This window comes from Stylophora pistillata, chromosome 11 (genome assembly GCF_964205215.1).
Source record: "Stylophora pistillata chromosome 11, jaStyPist1.2, whole genome shotgun sequence".
Lineage (NCBI taxonomy): Eukaryota > Metazoa > Cnidaria > Anthozoa > Scleractinia > Pocilloporidae > Stylophora > Stylophora pistillata.
The window spans coordinates 303926-324918 of record NC_142529.1 but is presented as its reverse complement, the minus strand read 5'-3'; the positions used below and the strand labels follow the sequence as shown (position 1 = coordinate 324918).

Here is a 20993-nt window from a genome sequence, read left to right as displayed (position 1 = left end):
ATCCTGGGTCTTGTTTTGCCTGCCTGAACTTGTATTCTTCATAGGCTACATTAGTCTTCGGCGTGAAGTGGTTTGTGAGAGCCGTGATTGTTTTTTCGAGCGGATCGTCGTCTGCTCCTGCAACGGCGTCGGGCAGCGTTTCAACAATATCGTTGACCTCTTCGCCTGCATAGTGTAACAAAAGAGCCTGCTGTCGCTTCTTGTTGGTCACATTCAATGCCACAATAAGGTTGCGGAACCGTGCGATGTACTTTTTCCACCGAGTGCCAAGTGCTCCTTGGTTTTGAGAAAGGTCAAATGAGGGAAACGGTGGTAGGTTGCTCATGGCTGCGTAAGCGGTCGGCTTTACTTGGGTTGTTTTGATTCTGTGTTCCTATCGGCTTGAGTGGACTTTCGTTGATTTGGTGTTGCTTTTTATCACTCGTCGCCAGTGTAGTGTATTGACTGCACGCTAGAGTGTTACTTTACGAAACGGTTTAATTGTTGAACTCTAAGTTTGTTTTTACAACCGTGCCGAGCTCCGCTCTCTCTTACTTACTAACTGGGAAATTACATGATTGACGGGTAACAAAACAACAACCGGAAGCGGTCACTACAGTCAAGAACTTCAATTTGTTGAATACTGTATTGATCTCTCGTTTTCATAAAAGTAACAAAGAAGAAACTTTCTTCTTTTTCGCTCTCTACTGCGAGGATCGTGCATCATACGTATCTCTTCTTTTTATTTGCAACGAACAATGCTAGACAATGAAGCCAGAAACCGTGAATACAAGCATAAGAAGCCAGAATAATAATAATTATAATAATAACACCTTTACTTAGACACGATAATGTTTAACTCTAAATTAAATAAATTCAAATGATGAGGGTTTTTGAGGAGAGGGAAAAACCGGAGTACCCGGAGAAAAACCTCTCGGAGCAGAGTAGAGAACCAACAAACTCATTCCACATATGACGCCGGGTCCGGGAATCGAACCCGGGACACATTGGTGGAAGGCGAGCGCTCTCACCACTACGCCGACCCTGCTCCCTTTCTATCTATATGTTCCAAAATTCCAAAATCATCATTACTTTGTAGCCTATTCTCGTCGTAGTCAAGGGAGTTATATAGTTATAGGTTATGCGGGGGGCGAAATGTTTTGATAGGCTTGGAACTATTAGCCAGGCTAAGCTAATCACTCTCTGTCCGATACCTCCCTCGTATGTTCGCTCTACGAAATTATCACGCTCTTTTAACCAACTGAATACCAGGAACAAGCTAGTTAGGTTAATTTCCTTATTAAACTTTTCGCGATAATTAGTTTCTTTTTTCCTTTTACGAGGCCAAGAGATTACAACCTCTTGGCCAAGCTTATAAATAGTTCAAGATGTCTTGTATTATTTTGTATTATGTCTAATTATTTTGGTACATTAGCCAATGTTTTTTTGTATACACTATTGCGTATAAATTTACAACTTTCTCTCGATCTCAAGGCGGGTTCGTTGCAGCCCTGTGGGTTGAGGAAACCCGCGGTCCCAGTCAGGGCGCAGATCCTTTCTCCGGGAACTTGCTGCTTTCCTACTATTTTTTTTCTTTCACCATTTTATACCCAGATTTTACATGACTCTAAAATGTCTTTGTATATCGGTGTTTTTATACTGGCATATTAAACAACGTCTTTTATCCAATTATTGGCAAATGTTCTATTTACCCAAACCCCTAAATTTAAGACAAGCATGGGATCGCCACTGAGATTGAACGTTATCAAAAAGTCAAAGCCCTTTTCGAACAAAATGATTTCGAAGTTGATCTTTGCAGTGTATAGCCCACCAGTTAGATATAAAATTGAAATTTACTGTCCATTTCAGGTAAGTTCCCCGCACTTGTGTTGGTTGAGTGTTGTACCGCGATATCTCGGTCCCAGCTATTTTTTAATTTTTTACTTTATTTTTTACCCTTTTTTTTCCAAGATTTCTCTTTTATATCATATACAAAGCTTATGAGTCTTGGATGTCTTTTTATATTGGTATTTTTATTATGGTACTTTAGCGAACTTTTTTTATCCACATATTAGCCAGTTTACTCATTTCCCACACATTTAAATTTACGACAAGAATAGGGACACCACTGAACATTATCAAACTGCAAATGGCAGCGGTATCGTAATCTCATCTTGATAAGAGTCAAAACAACTTTGTCTAATGTCTTTTCTTTTGATCATTACAGTATGTATTCAACTTGTTACATATAAACTTGAAATTTCTTCTCGACTTCAAGGCCAGTTTCCTAAGTAAAATAATGTCAGCCAAAGACGTCTCTATATAGATCCTAAAAACATAATGTAGCTCGAGCGAAAGAAACCATTAAAGTCAGCGCTTTAAATTGAGCCAAGAATTTTATAAGAAATTTTTTCTCACCTAAAATTGATTTATTTCCGATAAATTATCGTGTTTGTGTCTAAGCTAAAAATTATCTTAAGTTTGAATCATTTAAATGTATCAAATCTAAGCTTACTATTGCCTAGAGGGAACAGCCGCCAAACACTTTTTAATACTCTATATAATTTTTCATGAATGTATGTCCTCATCTAACATATATTTTCACTGAAAAAAAAAAAACAACAACAACAACAAGTGATGTTTGTAGAAAATAACTGAGACAGTATACTAATGTACTCTAATTGAAAAGACATAAGGGCTAACCAGAGGGCTAACATAAGTTTTAACTATTAACTAGTTCTAGGAAGATTGCTTTGGTATCACTTCAATAGGGTATGCCGTCCACCATTATATGTACACCTTCTGCCTTGGTAAGTTATGTTATCGACCTGCAAAGGGAGAAAGAGCTGAAGTAGAGTAAATACGATATAAAGTTTAAATAGTAGAACACCTAAAAAGAGTGTAAGCAAGATTTTACAAAGGGGTGGGGGTGGGGGCGGTAGGGGCAGGGGCGGGGACAGTTCTACACTAGCGAACCACTAGTATTTGAGGATTTTCTAGGATATACTTAACACTTTTTCCTAAAAGGGCGAAGAAGTAGGGGGGAAGAGGGGAGTGAAGAGGGGGTCTTGCATCTACGTCGCATGTCAGTTGAGAGCATGCGGAGAGTGCCTGATTGTTCTCTGATAGAAAAAAAAAATTTTTTTCTGCAAAGAAGGCAAGGAAGGGGAGGGCATTCCCGTGCACCTTGAGACCTTAAAGGCAACTTCTTCGTTAATTCAGTTGAATGCAGGGTTGGACAAACATCAAATATATATAACAAAAACGAAGAAAACAATAGCAGTGGGTAAACGATGGCTAAGATTTAAAGGGGTTAGAAAAAAAGAATATGAAAACTTGAGTCTAATTTGTTCATGATCAGCGAAAATTCGGATGAATTCTTCCTTCAAGGCTCCGCCCTTTCAAATCAACCAATCAAAATGCTATATTGCCGGTCAATATTCTCTCAGTATTGGACCGGGCACTGTCCCGAATGGTCCCGAATGATACCGCACTTGTGTCCCTTTGAACTTCACTCGTATAATAAATCTCTTATTAACCAAGCTTGCTCGGGACCGTCCTGGAAGAATATCGGCCCTCGGTCCTTCTTGTACTGTCAAGACCTCGGGCCGATATTCTCCCAGTGCGGCCCTCGTGCTTGGTTAATAATATAGCACACGTTCAGATACCCACTCCTTGACTGTTGATTTAGCTGTTGTGATCATGTTCGTGAGATTCTCCGTCAGCGATCGCAATTAAAACCAAAAGTGCGATCACAACACCCACTGAAACTACAACCGTAAAGGCGAACAGAATTTTGCGTTCACCCACAGCCTACAACAAGAAAAAACAGAAACCACAGGTGAGACATGATCCGAAAGGAAACATCCATGGAGAGTATTACCCTACTTGTACACAAAGCTTAGACTGGTAGAGAAAAAGAAAAATTGAAATTCAGGATTTCTTCTTGATGAGTTCACCAAGAACGCATTTTACATCACCCAAGCCGCTGATCATTATGCACCGACGTTATAAACCCTTTCACACCCAAAACCTCATTATTAAGTCTCCTTGCTATTTGCCATACAATTCTTATGATGTTAGTTTGGAAAATTAAGTATTGGATCAATCAATAAACCCAAAATTGATATTTTTCCTAATTCTCATCTCTTGTTTACTTGATATCATGGCATTGAACTTCTGTCTTGATCACTTATGGTAGTTAAAGGGATATAGCGTGAAAACATTATAAATTCGTTATTACTTATAATCGCTCAAGATATCATTTCACTAAATAACGAGGATTGAAAAATCGCCTTGAACAAAATTTGCCACGATAAAGTACTCGTTTCTTCCTCAGGACCAAAGTTAAGCACAACAAAAGATGTAACGGGACAAGGGTTATTAAATGAGTTTTCATACCGGAATATCAGGGGGCTGCAATTCAATATCTCCATCTGTCAATAAAAAAGAAATAAAAATACAAAATGAGTCACGTGAGTGGCTCATATGGAGCTGACAAACCAAAAGTATTGTATACGACTGACCTCGATCAAGTCTTGGTGTGCATTTAGCAAGTTTACATTTGTGGCACATAGGCACTGTTTGTTAGAGTGATAGAAACAGTCGACAGTCACTCAATCACATGAGCGATTCAGAGATTCAATCGAAGACGGCCGGAACGAATGGTAAAGTTTGCTGAAAGAAAATGACTTTTTTTATGCTTTCAATAATCAGCTTTCTTGGTCCATAAGTAGTCACCTTCTTTCCCTCCTACTGGTTGAACGTTGAAAGATGCTCCACCGCGTGCCGACGTCAAAGTATCGTAAATATCGTAAGCAACCACTAGAATCAAAGCCACACAGTAGGCAATCATGAAGTAGAGGGCGGGGTCACCCAGCCTTGAGTCAGGAAGGCGAAGACCAAAGATCACGGTCACCACTGTGAAGTTTAAAAAAGAATTATTCCAGACAAGTTATATAAAGTAGGGGTTAGTACCTAAAGAAAATGCTGAAAAGCATTAGTGGGAATGGGATATAAATTAGTCTTTCAGCTGCTTGACTGTTCGGTGATCTCTGTAGTTCATGACTTTGGATGATATCGTAAAGTAGGTTGCTAACGTTTCCCACACAGTATCATCTTCCTTTAACTCCTGAGAACTGCTTTGTGAGTCTCCCATCTGCTGAGCTAGAATCATTTCCTACAGAAATGGATCATGAGGATCTGATGCCATAGTCAGTGCCATCACCTGTTTGGTGTACAGTGCATTGTTAATCTAAGCAGAAATAAGTTGAAGAAACTAAAGGGCTGAGCCAGCGATCATTCTAAAGTAATAGTAATGTAAGATGAAATTTCAAAAGACTCCTTACCAGCCAGGATCAGTGCGGACAGCCCGACACCACGGTGGGCCCAGTTGAAGATGTAGCGTCTAAAGAAGAGGAACACCAGCAATATGGAACAATACTCCTAAGTATACTTTAGAGAAAAGAAAGAAGAAAGTATTCTTCAAACATACTTTTCCTCTCCAGGGTGGGGTCTGAATGCTGCCATAATTGGTTGAATAACAGCGAGTACCAGTACAAGTATACCAGTGATTGGATGAGCACCAGCTTCCTGTGAGTAAAAAAAAAAAGAGGGCTGGGAACTAGCCACCTATTTCGCCAATCGCTAGACTCTATACAAGCCTAGCCTCTTGTTTAGTCATCAATCTACCTCTAGAAAACTCTTGACTTGCGCTCTGCGCCGGGCATATGTTGTAACTTGGCGTCATCACCGGTTAACTCTTCTATTTGTGCGTGTTGTGACGTGGATTAAGAAAATAATATTAATGACAATGATACATTCATATAGCGCATTCGCTATTTGAGTTTGCTTTTACGCACTTTAAATCAATTTTTTGAGGACTGTGGCCAGACTGCACAAGGCAGTTAACAATATTTCTAAAAGGTCATTTTGCAGTTTAAACAGAACTAAAGCACAAGACTAGTAACTAGGTTCCTTGCTATTTGCAAGAAGTGCGTGGGATTTTTAACGTCCCCCGGGGATGAAGGAGGCGAAGATTTGGTCCTACCTTAGTCCAGCGACCAGCATGAACAAAGATGAGGATAGTTCCAAGGATTGTAAACAAGACTGTCAGAACCATCAACAATCGGTGAAACTGAAACATAACGATCAAAATATGGATCAATCTCAGTATCTGAGCAACGAACCCCTCCCTCTAACTCGACAACAGTCAACTGATAACAAGTTAGGGTTAATGTTAGATAAGGGGAGGAGTGGGTGCGCAGTGAACTCAGATACTAACTTTCAATCATAACGTTATTATCGGGTCAAATCTTCTAGCCGACAACAAGTGGCCAAAATGGAATCCCAGGTTCACTAGACCCAAGGGAACTCGGGAATAGACAGGCAACTCCGGGAAATCACGGACGCCAGAGTGGCATGCGTGAGAGTCACTCACACCTGCGTTAAGGCCACGTGTGCAAAGCAAGGGGTTCGTCTACTAAACGGGGGCACTTCAAATTACAGTAAAATCTAAAAATCACACTAAGGTATTGAGTACGAGTGTATAAATATATATCAGGTGTATAAATATATAGATTACAAGGAAATTTTTACAATAAGTTAAATTATCTATACTCATAACTAAAATCAATTGGTACTTGACAATTATAATAAAATAACAATTAAGCTCCTGTTAATTAAGAATTACAAAAGTGACAGTTTATGCAGCCGCCATCAGTAATTAATGTAATCAGATTCTCCCTCCAGATATTTGCTTTAAATGTTGATAAGGAAGTTATGGCCCTGTTCTTACTCCATAGTTTTGACCAAAAGAACGGCCTAAAGTATCTTAGCGAATGCTTCCCAAATTTTACTGAATTTATCCTATGAATAAAAGAGTCTGAATTTCTCAAGTTATAACTGGAAGGTGACTCCTTAAAAAGTCGACGATATGTGTAAGAAGTAGCTTATTTTTTACTTCAAACATAAAGATTGCGATGTCCTGCAATCGCCTATTAAACGAGCTTGTCAAACGTGCTCGAGAAAGAAACTCACTAAACGAAGAATTCCATTCGCAGAATACAGCTCTCAAATCCGTCTCATTTACTCGCTCAAGTTTCCTCCTATCTGAGCTCTTACAGAAGTGCCAAACAAGACCACAATATGTTAGGTATGGTAATATGGCAGCCTTTCAGGTACTGAGTTTTTCATTTATCGATATTAGTTTATGCAACCTCATCAGCACTCCTACCCGCATACGAACCTTCTTGCAAGCTGCAGATATTTTCTCAGAAAACAATAAGCGTCTATCGATGACAACACCTAGTTATTTGAGATCCTCAGTGTTAGTTCTGTTTTAACAGAGTCAATTCCAACGTCCACCAGTGGAGTGTACTTAGACATGATCATGGCCTGATAATTGCTTAAATTTCCCTGAAGAAAATTCTCACTGTACCAGCTTGAGGTTTGTTTACCATTGTTATTGATCCCATCACTGCTTGTTCTGGGTCTTGATGGGCGTAATAAAGTTGGTGGTCGTCCGCGTAGGCCGATAGCTGACTCTCGAGTTGAATGTAAAACACATCGTTCTGGTAAATATTCCACAGCATAGGCCCTAAAGCTGACCCTTGCGGACAGCCCCTGTTAATTTCTTTCCAGCTGCTGACTACCTGACCTACTCTTGTTCTATTTTCTCGCTCGGTAAAATAAGATCTCATTAGGATGACTGCGCTCTGAGAAAATCCATAGGCTCTTAGCTTAGCTGAAAGTAGAGAGGGGTGTAATGAATCAAATACTTCACTCGTACCAGACGAGAAAATCCCTACAGTCTGCCCCATGTCCATTCCATGTTTCCAATCTTCGACGAGTCGTAGGAGAGTCGTTTCACAGCTATACTTCTTCCTACAAGCTGACATGAAAGCATCGAGAATAGCTTCAAACTTGTCTACCGGTTGATGGCACAGTAACTGTTCGAATATCTTGTCCACCGCTGTTATATGGTAACTGGTCTATAATTAGCTACATTGTGATGATCCTTTTTCTTGTATACGGGCACCCATTCTCCCTTCTTCCATTCCTTGGGCCATTCACTTTTCTTTAATACTTGATTACATATTGCAGTTGAAGGTGTAGCTATCTCTTCTGACAGTAACTTGTGAACTCTAGGGGGTATCAAGTCAAAACCTGTGGCCCTGCAAGGATCCATACTCTGGAGAGCCCTAAGGACTTTGATCCAAAATATCTCACTCTTCAAGCAAACACTTAAAGAGTTTCTGTAGGTTTATCTATCATTATCATAAGTGAACAGGAAACTACTTCTACCGGAAACTACCGGCCGGACCAACACTCAATGTCTTAAAATAATTGAGAAGAATTTGCTACCTTTCAATAACATCAAGAAATGGTTAGATATTCTAGTCTTCTCGGATAGGGACGAATAAATGGAGGTCCCGTCTCCTGTAAGGTTGGGGTAGGAGACGTTAATTTCCCACACACGAGATTGCTGTGTGATGGATGTCCTCCCCTGGGGTGGGATGGTGGGTTTGTTGTGAAGGCCGTAAGTAAGATAACTCATTGGGTTAATTACGTCACCTTCGTTAAATAAAGAATATTGTTTTGTAAATAAAGAATATTGTATTGTATTGTATTGTATTGTATTGCTGTTATATCACAATACAACAAATCTCCACGATGCTTAGGATAAAAAGTGAAGTACGGTGATCCAACGAATGTTTTGATAAAACTGTCCTTGAAAGAATAACGGTCTTACCGTAAACCACATCTTTGTGCCAAGTAGAACCTTCTGGCCAAAAGACACCTTCATGTGACGAGCAATGAACATTCCAATAGACGCAAAACCAATCCACGCAATAACCATTAGACAGCCTGTGAGACAGAGAGAGGGTCAAGAATGTAAATAATTTCTTGAATCACACTAGCGTCCGAATTGTCTGTTAAAGTTGAAGTTTGCGATCTAGCCATTGATTCTCATAATTATACAAACTAAAAATATCGGATTTTTGTTCTCCTTATAAAGAATTGTCCAAATATGTTGGGCAAACAACTGACGTATTGCGCGTCGTAATAATAACTCAATGAACTGAATCTTCCGTCAATTGTTCGAGAGTTCTTAGGTTAAATATGAAGTTTATTAATTGGATTATTGTGAATTTTTTCCAAAAATGATACTGTTTGGAGAAACTTTGTTCTAACCACAATTTTATCTCTCTTACCATGAGCCTGTACCAATGCAAAGCTTTCCTCCTCTACGCCAAGCTCTCCAATTTCACAGACGTCCATTTTCTGAGGGCTTGTTTTTGGAGTAGTGGAGTGTATGCCTATTTTGTCTCCACCTGTTTATTAAAAAACAGATCAATGTCAAAATCTGAGAAACTGAGCACCCACCCCTCCCCTGAACCAACAGCAGTCAGCTGCCAAAAAGTAAAGTTACGCTTTATGTTGGGTTGGGTTTGGGAGGGGGGGGGGACTAGGTGCACAGTTACTCAGGAACTGACATCGATACAAAAAACGTTCACACTATCAAATAATGAACACATATTTACTTTTCAAAAAGCAAAATCACTTACTCATAGGGCCGCGTGCATACACAAGATACCATGTCTTTGTAAAATCCACCATCTGGTCATCTTTCTTCTTCCTCGTAAAACTATGGTGAATAATGATAAACGTGTCATCTTTTATTTCCTCATAAAACTATAATAAATGATGATAAACGTGTCATCTTTTATTTCATGAAAGGGTAGAATTCTTACCTTGTTTCTTACAGCATTTCTTTCTGTGGCATTTTCATACCATTAAAAAGTTAAAGAAATTGAGCGCAAGAGACAAAATAACTCTATTTGAACCACGACTGGTTTATCTTGTTGTGTTTTTTAGCTTTCATTTACGTCCTCAGAGATCCATGACATGAGAGGAAACTCGACGGATCGCTGTAGGCGGGGTGGGGAGGGGGGTGGGGGTTGATGTAGGCGGGGTGGAAAGGGGATTGATGTACTTGTTATAGACTAGCAGATGAACTAGGACTTACCGACAGGAAACAACTCCACCTTTTGATTCAACTAGAGTCGCAACTATAGAAGCGGGAATCTGGAATCCAAAAATACGACAATCACGGCACACTTAATTGAAACTCGCTATAATTCAGTTCATCGGTGCATTTTACTCAATTCTATACTCACAACCTCATGTTGTGACTCATACAAGTTATGTCTAGACTGATGTAGGTAAAAGTACAGACGGACAGATCGATAGTGCGAGATACTTACAGGGGTGGTCTTCGTCGGTCTACCGTACCCTCGGTCAGCCAGATAGTGTTCCACAGTGACTTTGTGATTGACTTCAGCGCAAATTAAGGCGTCGGTGCCATCCTTAAAAGAGGCAAATAACAGGCAGTGAATATCAACCGCATTTTCTGTTGTTCACCAGGAGAATAGAAATGGCCCCTTCTCGTTGCGTGAAAGAGTGTTGTTTCGCAGTGATTGTCGCGAAGGTAAGGATCAGTTAACCCTTTAACTGCCAAGCTTTCGTCAGTAGTTCTCCTACATACAATTCTCATGATGCTAGCTCTGAGGATTTGGCATTGGATCAACTAATAATTCATACCTTTTTTATTCTTAGCACTTTACTGTGTTGCTATGGTGAGGAGGAATTCAGTCTGTGACTCATGGGAGTTAACGATTAAAGAGATTACCAAAGCGAATAAGAGGAAAGGTAGAAATCAAACGGGAACCTTTATACGGCCTGGTTAGTATGCGGCCTGAAATGCACATTACTTGTTAACCAAGTCACGACTAGTGTCATACTTGCCTCTGATTGATTGAGTTTTTTTTTTAGCCAATCACAAGGCGCTGGTAGCAAAACTGGAAGGTCTCTGGATACTTAGCAAATGAAATTGTGCCTACATACTGCGACGTCATACTGTGACATCTGATTCTAACAATACTGTAGCGTTAATACACGAGCGTAACATTTCGCTTACTACAATTATGTGCTCTTACCATCTTGTTTTTTTCATTGTTAAAACCAATGGCCACCCATTTTTTCTTGGCGCTAAGCTCAAATTCCACTTGGCCTGACTCGCACTTGTCCCCCACGGGTTTTATGGTCACAAGATAATCACAGTCTTTGCTGGACTTGCAGTCTGCAGGCTCAGAATAGCAGCTTTTTGTCTTCCCGCATCCATCTTTGGTTATCTTTAGTAACAAGAGGATGATAGTAAAACATTCTTTAACAACGCTCGTGGTTTACTTGGTAAGTTAGGTTGGTTCAGTTACTTACGGCCTCGCTATTTCCCTCTTTATTCCAACAAAAAGAAAAAGGATTAAAGAATAAGATGTTGATCACACTTAGGGTTTAACGGGTTTAACGTGAACTAAATGGTTGAACATCTTACCGTAGCTTCAGCCTGACTTTTTTCATCTTTAAGAACTGCATTCACACCAAGGTCCACCATGTCAGCTGTGACCGATTGATTGCCATGGTGATACTGTGCGACGCCAGACGAACCTGATCATACAAGGATCAATATTAGTGCCTGAGCAACTGCACACCAACCCCTCCCTTCACCCAACATTAACCCTCATTTGTCATCAATTGACTGTTGTTAGGTTGGGGGGGGGGGTAAGTGCGCATTCGCTCCTTTATTGACTTTCATCCTCATACATACGCTAATTAAAAGGGTATACCGTTCGCAAAAAGATGAAAATGATACTCGTCCCCCTCCCGCTCCATCACCCTTCTTTTCCAATTGTTCCCACAAGTTTAGTTCCTGGACCAGGCTGCTAAGACGTCAACTACAGAAGCTGATCGTGAGAGTAAAGCTACGTACTTGTTTTACTCCAGGAGAAGAGCAAATACCACTTTTTAGTTAAATCTCTAAAGTGGACTGCATTCGAAGTAAGTTTTCGAGTCACCCTGAAGGTAAAGAGACAGAACAGAATCTGTTAACTTGAAGGGGAAAAGTTACTTTAAATTCCCTTAGAATCCATTCACTTAGCACACAATTTTTTTTTTGGCATGGACATAAAGGCTATTTCCGACAAGTTTTCGTGATCGCAGCCAAAAGCGTTCCTCAAGACACACTCTGAACACGCTCGGGATTACAAAAGATGTTCCTTGAACAAAAACTTCCCTTCATTGAAGGAAAATGGTACAAAAGTCGAAGACCCATTTTCCAATCGGGATTCTTGAGTTTGTGTCCTTTGAACCGACTTAACTAAACCTTAGAAATGTGTAGCGTAGGTTTGATGGTATGACTAATTGGCAGGAACTGTAATGAGATAACTCCTACCCGAGAACATTGAGAGGGGCTAGATAGGTTCTAGTTGTGCCAGAATAAAGGTATTATAAATAGGTTCGTATTCGCGCCTTAAAGGCCTGTTACTGAACTACCACTCCCACTAATATAGATCTTTTCAATTGAATGTCGAAAACCCAAAACCAGACGAATTACAATTGCAAATCAGAACAGAGGTTAACAGGATCATTAACCAATGACAACTCAAAGTAAAAACAGGCAACCTGCTTGAAGTGCGAGAAAACAAGCGCGGCAACCTGCTTGAAGCGCGGGAAAACAAGCGCGGCAACATGCTTGAGGCGCGGGAAAACAAGCTCGGCAACCTGCTTGAAGCGCGGGAAAACGCGAGTGACCAAGTTGGGATTGGTTTTTGTTTTGCATCTGATTGGCTGAGAGGGTAGCGAGAGTTTTCTAAACCAATCACAGAGCGAAGTCAACCAAAACAAGGCCATGAAAATAGCTCCATTTGATGCCAAGACTTGCCTGCATCTCCCTCATACAAACCTGCACTTTATCCCACCATCCTCGTAAACTATCTTGTCCAAGGTGATGTCCGAGTTACCAGTCTGCAAGAGAAATTGCCATATAAGTGATATTAACACCCAACACGTTCTACTTATTATGGGGATGACATTGTCACGTTAAGAAGAAATAGCCAGATATTCCTCACCAGGTCTTCTCGGACAACGCTATGACCAATAGAATAGAAATGACGCAATTCCCCTAAATTATTTGCCATGGTAACGCACATTATGGAATCCATATTATCCTAAAGAAAGAAAACGCCAACAATAAATCAAATTTGTGACTTGAGAAACTGTATTAGCATTAAGAATCACGATAGCACACAGATGAGCTGAAGCTGAAAATTCTGTGGTCTCCTCTTACCATTAACTTTTTTTCATTAAAAGCAACAGCCACCCAGCCCACTTTGGCACTCATTTCTATAACGACATTTCCATCAGAAACACTGAAAGTGAAAAGATAGGAACAATCTGCACTTCCGATGCAGCCTGATGGTAAGGAGTAACACCCTTTGGTCTCTCCACATCCGTTCTTGTCAATCTATGATGTAAAATGATCACCATTGTTTCAGAACACATTGTCGTATAAACAAGGCTTGATAATAACTGTTGTAAAGTAGAGACAACGTTTTACAAGTGAATATTTAAGGTTTACCAGGACTCGAAACTAACTTTTCAACTTACTAGCCACGTGGCTAGTGACAACTTAAATGTTACGACAATTTCAGTTTGTTTACTAGCCAAACTGGCTAGTGGAAATCGAAAACCACTAGCCAAAACTGAATTTCTACTAGTCTGTGGCTAGCTAGCTACCGTTAGTGTCGAGCCCTGTTTACATAACCTGATTACTAAATATACATCAAGTACAAGAGTGATTTACAAAAAGGAATAAATAAGCTAAAAGACCAATACGTTGGTTTATTTTCGAAACAGGAAAAATTAGTAAACAAATCCTTGACAAGATCAACAAGAAACTACTGAACGTCACGCAAGTAAACCAGTGGAAAAACACCTCCCCTGTGCTACAATGGTTCAAACATTTGCCTAACAAACACAGGACTGGTGCGCTTTCATAACCTTTGATGTAGTGGAATTCTACCCTTCCATATTAGAGACACTACTCCAGCGTGCCCTTGACTTCGCAGCCGATTATGTGACCATTTCAGATGATGATCGTCGCATAATCATACAAGCTAAACAATCCCGCTTTTTCAACAACGGAAACCCTTGGCAGAAGAGAAACACCGACACGCTCTTCGACGCCACCATGGGTAGTTATGACGGAGCTGAAACATGGGATTTAGTGGGAATCTACATGCTCTCGCAACTTAAAGAAATACCTCAAGGTATGGAAATTGGGCTTTACAGAGATGACGGCTTGGCAGAAATCGACCAAACTCCACAAAAAATTGAAAAAATCAAAAAAGAAATCTGCAAAGTGTTCGCCAAAAATTACTTACGCATTACTATCGAGGCCAACAAAAAGGTCGTAAATTTCCTTGACGTAACATTAGACTTAACCACTGAAAAGTACAAGCCTTATTAGAAGCCTACAGCCACTCCGCTCTATGTCCACAGAAAATCTAACCACCCCCCCCCCCCCGCATTATAAAGAATATCCCTGAGGCTATTAACAAAAGATTATCTGAAATCTCATCAGACGAGGAAGCCTTCAAAGAAGCAGCACCACCCTACCAAGAAGCGTGAAAGAAAAGCGGTTATTCATACACCCGTAAATTCACCTCACCACATGTACAGCAGCCACCAGAATCCACCACTAACAGGAAAAAGAGATATAGGAACATAATTTGGTTCGACCTACCATTTAGTAAAAATTTTCAAACCAACATAGGAGAAATGCTTTCCACCGAACAATAAATTAAGAAAACTGTTTAACAAAAATAATCTTATGCTAAGTTATAGTTGTTCACCAAACATAAAACAGATTTATCGATGGACACAACAAATCCATCCTAAGTCTTAACAAATCACCTCAAGTACAAACACCCCCTAAACCCTGCAACTGCAGAAAACCAGACAAATGCCCTTTGAAACTGAGGTCAATGCCTAGCCAAGGAAGTAGTGTATGAAGCCACCCCTGATCACCACTGCTGAAAACACAGAGACGTACGTTGGCCTCACCGCCACGGAGTTCAAGACGAGATGGCGAAATCACCAAATGTCATTTAAACATGAAAGTAAAATGAATGACACTGAACTGAGCAAACACCTCTGGCAGCTAGAAGATCAAAAGAAGGACTTCGCAATCTCCTGGAAAATTCTAGACAAGGCCAAATTTTATAGCAATCTTACTAAACGATGTAACCTATGTACTGACGAAAAATTCTATATTCTATATAAACCAGAAATGGCAACGCTCAACAAACGTAATGAACTCGTATCAACTTGCACGCATAAGCGAAATTTTCTCCTTAGATTCAACCGCATCCTTAAGAACCAATCAAAGTTCAAATTTTGTAACGATCATGCTGCCGATGTATATAAACTCAAGCGATGCTGCAGTGTATAAGGAATTTAACTGATGAGTGCACCAACTTCTTGTCGGTCTACAAAACAAACCTGTATTAAAGTCCATGTGTAACCTTATTGAGTAGAAAAACATTTTTATATGTATGTATGTAGAAGAATTAAAGAGGACGCATCGATTCTCTGTTACTCTGAGTTTCGCGCCGAAGCGCTCGTCAGACAGAATTTTATTCAATAAAGAACATACCTCCTTATATATATTAGTTAATTAATTTGCTGGTGCGATGAAATAAATATATGATGGCTGGTTCTTCGTGTCCGAAGATCAGAGAAGGCTGCAAGCCCGCTGAATATATATATTTTTATTAAAAACTAGATCATTGGATAATGCAATTCAAGACTTTTTATTGGCTTAGCCATTATGGTGTATCAGCCAATATACCATAATCTACAAATATGGCAAGCGTACGTGTCAGCTTAAAATTAAAAGGGAGCTAAAAATTTAATAAAATTTAATAATTTAATTTAACGTTTTTAATAAAACAATTATTCCACTCGGGCTTGTTGGATATGAGATGATAGATAGCCAACGAGGCGCGTAGCGCCGAGTTGGCTATGATCATCTCATATCCAACGCGCGCTTGTGGAATAATTGTTAAATATAAGTAGCGTAAAATTGGTATACCTAACGATGACCTCCCAGTAACAGGATCCACAGGATACAATGTCTCGACGTGAATCTGTAGTTAAGTGTACGATAAGGACGTAACGAAGAGACCAACGGCATTAAACTCGTCCAAAACAGAACATATATATAAATATTTATTATTTTTATTTTTATTTTTTATTTTCAACCTCCGTTACTTGTTGGACAGCCAATATCGCAACCTTATTCCCCAGGTCCTTCTCCTCCCTTCAATCTTTCTCCATTGGGAAAACTAGAATGAAACGAGACCGCACCGGGAAACATACTTGGCTGGACCCATTTTTGATAGGCTCACCTGAAAGTTCTCCGTTGACGTCCCTCTTGTGACATTCTCCGGTGGTGGACCGCGAACCACTTGTGAAGAAACGTTTTCCCAGAAAGTGGAATAGTTCTTAACGATGGTTGCACTGTATATAGAAAAATGAACAACACATAAAAGTCTGGAAAAAGCAGGGACCACATATTTAAACCTGGAATGAAACGTTTTTTAGACAAGGCTGTGGATCATAGCCATAACCTAAGATCTTGTAAGACGAACCCAGCGCAAATCGGAATACCTGCATCACGCACTATTAGGCACAAACAATCGTTTATTTCTAGAGGTTCTAGACTTAACTTAATTTGACATAAGTTAGTTGTATAATATTTCTTGTGTTTTGAATTTTTGAATTTGAATTTTTGAATTTTGAACTTTTTTTTACTGTAATAATACCGTAATTCTTATCGCCAAAGGTAATAAATAAAAGTATTATTATTACCTTGGCCACCACGTATCTCAAAACTTTGCGTTAAGAACTCTGTGTATGCAACTATGCCTCGCGCAAAGGGATCAGTGCATTGCAACTTCCAACAAAATGCTAACAATTATGCGCCGATCAATCCGGCACTTGAGTCACGCATTTGAACTCAAATTTGGCCCCGGTAGAGAGGGACTTGAACGAACCAATGTTCAAAAGTTCAAATGCCGGGAAGATATCTCTGGGCGGGGGAAAGGTGGAGACTTCGAACTGACTGACGCATAACGCTTCACAAATAATCCCCCCCCCCCTACATTTTCATGTTGACTCTATGAAAAGTAGTACATCAAATGTTATGACATAAAAAAAAAAAACACTGATGCCTATGTTTCTTACATGAAGCTGATGTTCCCTGCGCTCTTTTCAGGAGCCATCCAAGTGAACTGACGCGAATTCAATTCTTTAGCTGGCTTAGGACTGTTATTACCAACTGTGTTCTAAATATGGAAGTAGAAAAAAAAATCAGTTACCTGTGCCAAGACACCGATAATGTTTATCGACTATTAACGAATGTGAAACAAGTATGTAATACCTTACCTTTGGATCGCCTCCAGAACAGTAATAATAAGCCGTATCTGCAAAAAAAAAATAATAATAACCGTGTCAAAAAAAGGTTGCAACATTTCCGAAAAAAAAAAAGAAAAAAAAGAAACGATCGCCATTCTTTCACTAAAGAATAGCCGGAAAAGTTTCATCCTTAGTCAGCCGGGGGTATAAGGGACCTCCACCCCTCTTTCCCTTTATTGTTTGCTTGTAAGATTAAAGAGGGAAAGGGTATTTGGGTTCAATTCGATGTTCCAGGAATATCGGCGAATTTCTCCAGTGGGGGAGGGGGAGGGGAAAAGTCCTATGTTAGCGTTTTCTTAGAAACTTTGTGGCATTCCAAGTTACAATGTTATAAACAACCATCTTCCTTCCTTGGCAGAACTAAATCTAAAAACCCCATGTTTTCATCTTCACTTCATAGTAGACACAAAAAAGTGACTTTCCCAGATGTCTAGTTCCAGAGAACTGTCTTAAATTAAACGCGAGAAATAAAAGGAGCAGTCACGGTTTAAAGATTACATACAATTTGGAATTTGAGTAAAAGTTCCTACTGGCCACGGAATCAAACTTTCAGTCCCTTGCGCATTTAATATGAATCCCTTAAATGGCTGTGATCCTGAGATAGACACCGTCAGGTTGTCCCCAGGGCTGTAGGAAAGCGGGAAAACAGAGATGTTATACGGAGACGGTCCTTGTTGTGCCTTGGCGCCTTTGTGATGTGGGAACTTAGACTGGCAGGTACTCAAAGGAGGACCTCGAGAAAAACCCAACACTGTTGAGACACTGAGGAGTAGCACCTGAGCTGTGACCTGAAGTAGAATAAAAGAAAAAGTTTTTGCAAACAGCGCGGTTTCTTTGCCTTTACTTCAAATGACAATTAAGATGAAAAGCAGTTGGGTTTTAAAGATTTAGACTTACTTAACGAGGTATGCTAATAATAAAATTAATTTGACGTTGGAGGAAATAGGTTTTCAAGGACCTTGAAATAATTTTCATGTGTGTTTCCTAACTCGGAACTGGTCAGCTCAGACGACCACCACAAACCGTATAATATTAATCCAAGCTTTACTAATTATTCGATCTAAAAGAAGTACATTTGTAATTCGAAATCAGAAAAACGCAAATAAAGTCTCAATCTCTGGCAAAATTCAAAACACGTGATGGGAAACTTACTTCTGTGGCGGGTCGTAAAAACAGGTTTCTCACTTCCGGTTAGCGAACAGACTATAAAAACCGACTTCTCTCTCTTATTGATTCTTGTGAAAACTGGTGTAAAACACGATAAGCCAACACTTTTAAATCACCGTACGGGATTAATGTCAATCACAAGTCTTGTAATTAAATACATCTATCATCAAAGGCGATGCGTATTTGCTAAACGAAACTGTGCAAAATCTCGTTGCATGGATTTGGAACGTAAATAAAGAAGAGACACTCTTTTAGCTACATGGTTGAAGATGTACCTTTGAAAAATTGTGTTTTCCGATCCAATGCATTTTCATCAGTGGAAAAAAGAGACAAAATTATTGGCTTGCCAGATAATATGATAATCTAAATTCATTCACGGTAATTAAGTCGATAATTTTAATTGAGTGAGAGTACAAAGTAATCGAGTTTGGCACGCAATCTATATACGTAAATGCTACGAAAATAGTTTGAGCAAACAGTTCGCAAAGTGAAAATAAAAAAGATTGCAAACTGGAATTAATCGATCTTAACAGTCTTATATAATATCGATCATCTTAATTTAAAACCTCGTTTCTTTCAAATAGGTCCCATTTCCATGTTTATTACAAGGGTGACAGCATTTTCCGGAGAGGGCCGCTTTTTCTAAGGCAAGCGATAAAACATAAAAACTTAAATCCAGAATTATTAAGTGGTGAGTCCAGAAAGTGAGATGTTCGCGTTAAACATGATAATTCCAAAAAAAAAGAAAAAAAGAAACACTCCTCTAAGTTTAAGGTCTGTGCCATGTACCCTTCCATTCCCGGCATTAGCCAATGAGTGATTTCTTCCTTAAATATCAAGCAAAAAGATGTCGAGAATAAAGAAAAATATCACATGATCTGATTTGATGAACATTAGTTTTTTACGCTATAATTTTAGGAAACGTTTCGCAGACAATAACGAGAAATGATATTGAGATCTGAAGGTTGAAAGGATAAAAATATACGATACGATTATTGTCAAATGACGAGGAAACGAAATTAGAATCAACCCTGCATGTTACATGAACACTGAAGAAATTCAAATCCCTTTTCAGAGCTCTAAAGGAACGGCGAAGTACATGCTACCGCAGTAAAAATTCGAATCAGGCTTTCACCCAACGAAAAAAGTTGAAAAAATATGCGACTGAAGTGCCGTTTTCAGATTTTTTTTTTTTATATCAACTGCAAAAAGAAAAAGAAAAAAAAAGAAAAAACGGGAGACAAAAAGGACTTTTCATTTCATTTTCTAATGCCATTGAAAATCTTTTTTTTTTGGTTAAGTAGACGGAGACAACGAATTGCAAATACGTTGACCGAGAAGGTCGCCTCGGTTCTTTGTCACACCGACCTTAACAATATCATTCGTTCTCAATGATTTGGAACGTATGATTGATAGCCTGCACTAAGAAAACATATTTAAAACATGTTTCCCACCGTTTCTTAATTCTTCAATTTCTCATATGGCGAAATATCGAGCAAAAATCTCGAAAGACTAACATATCTGACTTTTCAAACTGAAAATGCTCTCGTTTTGACGTAAATGAACCTGTCTTATATCATTACAAAATGTCTGATGCGGGTTGTTGCCCATTTGGATGTTTTAGTCGACTCATTGTTCTATCACCGATGAAACTGTTTTGAACAAGCAGTAACATAGCTTTCAAAAGATTTAGAGATTTTGAGAAGTAGTTAAAAAGTGGAGGCAGGACGCAACACTAGACTAGTACATTTTGGGAAATTGATACTTAATTAAAGAGCTCCGTTGCTTAGGTACTAAAGTAAACTTCGGCTTATTAACAATTATTGGGACCCATCAAAAGCCATCCTTGATCCAGAATACGTTAGCTTGGTTTAGGCTTCAAATCATAGTTAATAGAGTGGACCCAGTCCCCTCTATTAACTATGTTCAAATCCAGCATAGGAGTTACTAAAATTAGTCGAGTTTCGTAAGTGATTGGAACACAACAAAGTCTACGGGCGGCGACGCTTTTATATTTGTTCCGGCATGCAGATGTTAACGAGATGAGTATAATTATCACACATCTATAATAAAATGCAACAGAAACGTAACTCTAAAGCTCGTAACGATGAATATAAATCTATTAAAATCTTATCACTTCAATTCAAACGACAGAGAATAAGGTAAAAACTCCAGCTCATCGTAAGCATGCCAGTATTTCTGCGAGCATGTCGCATCGGTAAACTTCGCTTTGGAAACATGATTTTCTATTATGATCTACAATAATTAAACTCAAAATCACCTTTAGTAGAAAATGCATAGTGGTTTTCAGCCTCAGATATTTCCTTGGGCGAAATTCTACGAGCGAATGCCGACTTCCAAGATGTTCACGAGTGTGCAGTCACGTAGTCAACCAGGAAACGCGACTCTTGAATATTTCAGGTTTCCCACAGGCAGCCCAAGTTCTCTTTGAGAAGAGAAAACAAGGA

At 39.3% G+C, this 20993-nt stretch overlaps 2 protein-coding genes across 4 annotated transcripts in view; both read right to left on the bottom strand.

Annotated features, from left to right (window-relative positions):
- Positions 1–20993, bottom strand: part of LOC111332283 (cell cycle checkpoint protein RAD17) — a 73850-nt gene that overhangs the window by 32706 nt on the left and 20151 nt on the right. The window lies entirely within an intron of this gene.
- LOC148719576 (ferric reductase 1-like) lies at positions 1992–20944 on the bottom strand. The gene is made up of 23 exons (XM_088738531.1): positions 20807–20944; positions 17861–18146; positions 17329–17366; positions 17128–17228; positions 16290–16401; positions 13166–13342; positions 12948–13046; positions 12782–12843; positions 11810–11895; positions 11375–11487; positions 10980–11174; positions 10248–10349; positions 10010–10068; positions 9549–9628; positions 9195–9314; positions 8732–8847; positions 6029–6115; positions 5474–5571; positions 5328–5386; positions 4720–4899; positions 4381–4415; positions 3652–3792; positions 1992–2807 (listed from the first exon to the last, which is right to left on the bottom strand). Exons 1-22 carry the CDS (start codon positions 20822–20824, stop codon positions 3667–3669), a joined length of 2349 nt encoding a protein of 782 aa, XP_088594657.1. The 5' UTR covers positions 20825–20944; the 3' UTR covers positions 1992–2807; positions 3652–3666.

Bases quoted from the DNA above. Each gene is read 5' to 3' on its own strand.
- LOC148719576 (XM_088738531.1), bottom strand. The intron at 10,350-10,979 runs GTAAGAGCACAT...GCCTCTTTTAAG, and splicing joins ACAATGAAAAAAACAAGATG to GATGGCACCGACGCCTTAAT. The intron at 4,900-5,327 runs GTAAGGAGTCTT...TAAACTTCACAG, and splicing joins GTCCGCACTGATCCTGGCTG to TGGTGACCGTGATCTTTGGT.